The sequence below is a fragment of the Lactuca serriola genome, chromosome 5, assembly GCF_051521515.1.
Source record: "Lactuca serriola cultivar US96UC23 chromosome 5, Lser_US96UC23_V15, whole genome shotgun sequence".
In the NCBI taxonomy this organism is placed as follows: Eukaryota; Viridiplantae; Streptophyta; class Magnoliopsida; order Asterales; family Asteraceae; genus Lactuca; species Lactuca serriola.
The window spans coordinates 281,572,600-281,578,793 of record NC_136412.1 but is presented as its reverse complement, the minus strand read 5'-3'; the positions used below and the strand labels follow the sequence as shown (position 1 = coordinate 281,578,793).

The following is a 6,194-nucleotide window of genomic DNA, read 5'->3' as shown; positions in this document are numbered from 1 at the left end:
AAAAAAAAACCTTCATTTTTAGGATAAATTTATTGTAATTATTAATTAAAATATTATGTGAAATTTATTCAAATAGAAAAACCTATAAAATGACATGTGAAAAAGAAATTAATTCAAAATAACCACAAAATGACATTTGACAAATTGAATGAGAGTATGACATATGGTAAAAAAAACCTTTATTTATTAGAATAGAATCACTGTAATTATTAATTAAACTCTTATGTGAAATTTATTAAAATAGAATAATTCATAAAATGAGATGTGGAAAAAAATTAATTTAAAATACCCACAAAATAACATTTGGTAAATTGAATGAAAGTATAACATGTGACAAAGAAAAAAAAAACTTTTATTTATTATAGTAAAAGAGAAGATATAAATCTTTGAAAATTGTAGCAAATAATAATAATAATAATAATAATAATAATATAACTGACTAGTCCTTTTAGAATTATGGCCCATGGGCTCATATTTTTGAGGCTAAGATCTCAATTTAGAAGATCTATAAATCCTCCGAATATAGTAACGGTCGCATTTCAATCTCCCTCTTTCCCTCCAAATCTGGTAATTGATTCCCTTCGATTCTATTCTTGATTACGTTGCGATCTCCAAAGAAAGGAACATCACTGAAGAAATATGGATGATTTCGGCAAGGATCACACTTCATCAACATCAATCGAACCCAATTCTCTATTCCAAGGTACTCTATTTGATCCAACACTTCAGTTTTTTTTTCTATCTTTTTTCTCCGATCAATTGAGTTCATCACAGAATCAACTTGATGTTTATGTTTTGGGATTTTGAAGTTTGTTATGTTGTTACTGGTTATTAAATTCACTGGAATCTTCATGTTCTTAAAGGAAACGATGTGAAGAAATTAAGTGCAGAAATGGAATTCAAGTTGAAAATGGCCCATCAGAAACGATTGGCCATTAAACATTTTATGACTACCACGACATCATCAGCTTCTAAAAATCATGTTCCGAACAAGGAAAAAATGACGGAAAGAAACAAAATCCAAACCCTAGATGTCGAAAGACAACGCTGTTTACCAAGATCGTTTAGTTTCGATTCCAAGGATTCAAGAATGGGCGTTGATCCCCATGATGATATGAAGACACCATTGAAGCCTTATGACCCCATCAAGAATTATCTTTCCCCAAGGCCTAGGTACTTGAAGTTCAACCCAGATAGGCATCGTGAAATATCTGCTCGTCAAAAAAATGTATCTAGGGTTAGAAGAAGTGCCTCTTATGATGATACTGGAATGCGTTTTCCCACAGAAAAGTTAGAGTCGAGTGTTTCTTCTGAAGAAGACGCTGTTGAAGAAGAAACTGGCATAATTGCCCCTGAACATGAACATGAAGAAGAAAAGGAAAAGGAAGGTGTATTTGATGACTTTGAGGAGGGTAGTGGATGGAATTCGAAGGTTTTTGTTCAATACTTGATTGTGATAATTGTTTTGATCTTAACTACCGTTGCCATAATTTGTATGAACTCCCCAAATCTTTCACCTGCTAGAGAAGCAATACGGGGTTTTATGAATCTTGACTACTGTAGCGTCTTCAGAAGGACTGTTGGTTTTGACTTTTCAAACGTGGGAAAATTGGGTAAGAGAGAGGTTGATGCTGATGTTGATGTTGATGTCAATCATGATGATATATGGAAAAAAGATGTTGGTGATGATGATAACATGCACTCCAACCAGTTGGAAGCATACAAGACTGAAGAAATGGAAGAGATACAACAAAACTGTATGATTGATGAATATCATGATGAAAAAATATGGAGCAAAAACGACACTGGGCAGTTTCAAGATTCCATTGAAAAGAAAGAGGATGTTTCTTATGAAGTAACAAGTGAAGAAATTTACAGTGGTTTTGATCGAGGTGAAACGAGTGAAGAATTAGAAGCTTTAGAAATGATGGTAGAGGAGGATATTGGAAAAGAAGATGGTAACAGTAACAACAATGGCGTGGATGAAAATATTTTGATCAAATTGTCAAGATTTGATCTTTATTTTGCAGCTTTCATTGGGGTTTGTGTACTCATTCTTCTGGCAACTTTGAGTATCATATATTATTCAAAGAAGTCGGAAATTTCGTCTTTTGTAAAGTACAAGACAACACATGTTGGATCTTTAATCGACTCTGATGCAGTTTCTTCCAGTGAGGCAAAATCCTCTTACATGGAATTCTCCACCGATTCACCTTCTTATGGAAGCTTTACAGTTGAGAAGAAGATTGTGAAGAAAAAGGTGAATACTTTTATATTTAATTTGATATTTAATTATGTTCATAGATTCGAATTAACATGTTTGGTATTTGAACAGAAAAGCAAAAAACCGGAGGTGATGCTGTCCCCGGTGAGGCGATCAAGCAGAATACACAATCGATCCATCACGTCTCCATGAACCTCCATTTGTGGATTTGTTTGTAGCACTAATTACTCGAAATGAACATCATTTTCTGTTTCATGTAAAGTCTTGTTTTGCTTCTTTTATCATATGCATAACATAATAGATGAAAAAAGGAGTTGGTTTAACTGTAGTCATCTATCTTTATCTCTTGGATTGGTGTTAGTTTCAAGTGTATTTATATTTGATAATAAAATATAACCAATGCCTCATTTGTGACTCCCTTTTTCCTTTATATAATTTTGTGATATGCGTCGCACATTCGCACCTAGTCACGAGTCAAGACGGTTTCGAAGCTAAGGGAGAGATACATCCATTGGTTTTGTTAGTCGTCTTCTCTAAGTTTGGGATTTAAAAATATATTATAATTTATTGGTTTAATACCAAACAAAACAAATGTCTAAGGCCGGTGTCATAAATGAATCACCGGCCGGCGCTAACACCGTATCGGAGCCCTATATTCACTGCCTGTAAAATACCAATGGTAGTTTTTTATCAATGGTGAAATTCGAAAAAGAAAAATGAACGGTTTGTGACCGTTGACAAACGACTCTTTGCCTTTTTCTTTTTTCTTTGACAACACTACAAAATGGTCCTTGTGGTATATATTTTTTCTGAGGTTTGGAAATCTCGATTTTTTGCCTTCGCAGTCATTTTGAGTTAATTTCGTTGCGAATTTGGTCCTTCAGTAAACTAAAATGACTAATATCATTGGGGTATTTATTTTCTATTTTTTCTTTTATTTTTTTAAATCTAATATTTATTTATTTATTTAAACAGTTAAAAAATAAGAGGACTCTCTCTCTCTCTCTCTCTCTCTCTCTCTCTCTCTCTCTCTCTCTCTCTCTCTCTCTCTCTCTCTCAAGAGTACAAGCACCATCTACATCTTCTTTGTCCATCCTCCCAAAACCTTAAAACCCATAATCAAACCCAGTCGTTTGCATGAAATCATCATGAAAATAATTGATTTTTTGGGTTTTAATTAGAAGTGTATTTGTATCATTGTTTATAGGTTTAGATCTAATGCAAAATGAAAGCCATCCGGAAGGGAAATCTGGTCACCGAAAAAACAGACAACCTAAGAAGAACCAACTAAAGCTCTAAGTTACCATAATTCCGGAACCGATTATAAACTTGGAACCAAGCATAGAGATCGTTCGTTTACTCTGAATTAATTCGCCACCAAAATCTCGTCAACTTTCTCATATTTTGTACGCGTGAGAGAAAACGACGCCCATGAAACATTTTGGGTTTTGTTTTTTTATCAAGAACTCCACAAACAAATGTGTGTATGATGTTGTGTGTTTTACTCCATAGGAAATCGAAGAACATGGGATGGATGTTCCCATTCTTCTGAAATTGTTGCCCCCAAAAAAATCATACCTACAAAATTATCTTGTGCTTCTTCCTACATGTATGCAGGATATCCAACAAAAAAAATTAAGGGCTTCTTCCTACATGTATGAATAACACTAACCCTAATGCAAATCTGGAAAACTCCTTCGATTTAAAACCCTCGAACCACGTGGGGTCCGATGATTTCTTGGTGGAGATGAAAGTGGTTACAGGTGGTGGTCGCAGACTGTGGTGGCAGTCGAAAAAGTCCTAGCGCAAATATGGAAAAACCCTATGATGTGTGTTGTTCTTAAGTATGTATGTTCATAAGTGTGTGTGTGTGTGTTTAGAAATTTTGATGTGTGTTTCTTTTTAAGTATCTATGTTAATAAGTGTATGTGTGTTTTGAAGAAGTCAAGAAAATCTAAGAGTGTAGGTTCTTTCAAGAAAACCCATAAAATCCGATGTGTATATGTTAATGAAGATATGTATGTTCTTCACTATGTACTTGTGTTCATCAGATTTTCTTGAGTTCTTGAAAGACAAACCCATATATATATATATATATATATATATATATATATATATATGTGTGTGTGTGTGTGTGTGTGTGTGTGTGTGTGTGTGTGGGAGAGAGAGGGTCCCTTTTATTTTTTAATTATTGAAATAAATAAATAGTAGATTTAAAATATGAAAGAAAAATAGAAACTAAATATCCTAAGGGTATTATAGGCATTTCAGTTGCTGAGGGAACAAATCTGCAACAAAACTAGTTCAAAAGAACCACGAAGCCAAAAAATAATAAAGTCGACGTTTGGACTAAACTTCGGAAAAAATGCATATGGTAGGGACCATTTTTTGTAGTTTGGACTTTTTCTTTTTTTAATATATATATATATATATATATATATATATATATATATATATATATATATATACCATTCATTTTAATTCACACACACAATAAAATGTCTTCCAATAATATCAACTCTTCCAACCAAAATGCTTTCAACCCATTTGCATTCTTCAGTTACGATCATGCATCAACGCCACCTTACCGGCCACAAATGGATCCATCAAGTTTATCTCAAAACCAAGAAAAATATCCCAAACCCAAATGCAAACCTAGTTCCAATTCCAACGGCCTTTCACAACCTTAACCGAAAATCTTTTTGTTTCCAATCCCAAAGAACAACTTCAACAAAAAAAGGAAGGCCGATTCGAGAAGATGGAGTAAACAAAAGAGACGAAATTAGCAAATGCATGGTTCGACATATCCGAAGATAGTAACACGAGAAGGGCCAATCACGTGATCAATTTTGGTTATGTGTTACGGAGAGGTTTTGTAAGGGTATTGGTTGAGATCCATATTACCGAACTTCTGACCAATGTAACTCAAAATGGAATCATATAAACACATTCATGATGTATTGGAAAGGAATTTACACAAACTTTGAACAGGAATGGGCTAGCGAAGAAAGTGAGGCGTGTTTGTTGAAAAACGCATGCGACATTCCAAGATGACATGCTAAAGCCTTTTAAGTTCATTCATGTGTGAGAATTTGTCAAAAGAAGTATTAGGTGGAAGGAACTTGTAACACATGAAGACATTGCTAATCCACTAAAAAGAAGTTGAACATCTTCATGTTCGAGCTCACAACAAATGCCATCGGATGGTCACATAGGTATTGATCTTAATGATGACGACAACATCAAAGAAATACACATGCCTCCTCGTCCCATGGGAGGGGACAAAGAAAAAGATCGAGAAAAAGGTAAAGGAAAAGCGACATCTTCAAATTCGTCGGTCGGAATCGAGAGGTCAACTAGATCGGTAGAAAGGATGGCACAAATGACACAATTGAATACAACTTTAGAGAAACATATGACTGAAATCATTCATCTTGCAGAATATACATTGTTAATGTAAGACGTGAGACACCTCGACCCCGAAGATCAAGAGACGGCCAAAGCGATGAAGGCGTCTATTCGAGAAAGGTATAATCTAAAATGCAAATGAAATTTCAATGTTATGTTTTTTTCTATGTTTTTAATGTAATTTTTGTAATTTCATGTTATTTTTATTTTTTAGGATTTCGAAATTTAATTTTTAATTTCATGTTATTTTTATTTTTATGATTTCTAAAATGTAATTTTTAATTTTATGTTATTTTTAAGTTTAGTATGTTTTTTTATTAAAAAATTTCTTAACTTTTATTGAGATTAAAAAAATTACAGGTAAAACCATCATCACATCCTAGTTCACAGGTAAAATTTTTTAAAAAAAAAATATAAAATCTGATGTGACGCCTATGAACTGTTTTATCTTTGGCAAAAACATAAACACGTCCTCCATCCTAAGCAAACGTACAATTATGCACATGTTTTTTTCATACACATATTCTTTTTCATATATAGGAAAATTTCTTGATTAAATTTG

The 6,194-nt window shown here is 33.4% G+C and overlaps 1 protein-coding gene across 1 annotated transcript; it reads left to right on the top strand.

Annotated features, from left to right (window-relative positions):
• Positions 1–872: 872 nt before the first annotated feature.
• LOC145051667 (uncharacterized) lies at positions 873–2,547 on the top strand. Its single transcript, XM_078999528.1, has 2 exons — positions 873–2,260; positions 2,336–2,547. The coding sequence occupies exons 1-2, from the start codon at positions 893–895 to the stop codon at positions 2,414–2,416; spliced, it is 1,449 nt and encodes a 482-aa protein (XP_078855654.1). The 5' UTR covers positions 873–892; the 3' UTR covers positions 2,417–2,547.
• The last annotated feature ends 3,647 nt before the right edge of the window (positions 2,548–6,194 follow it).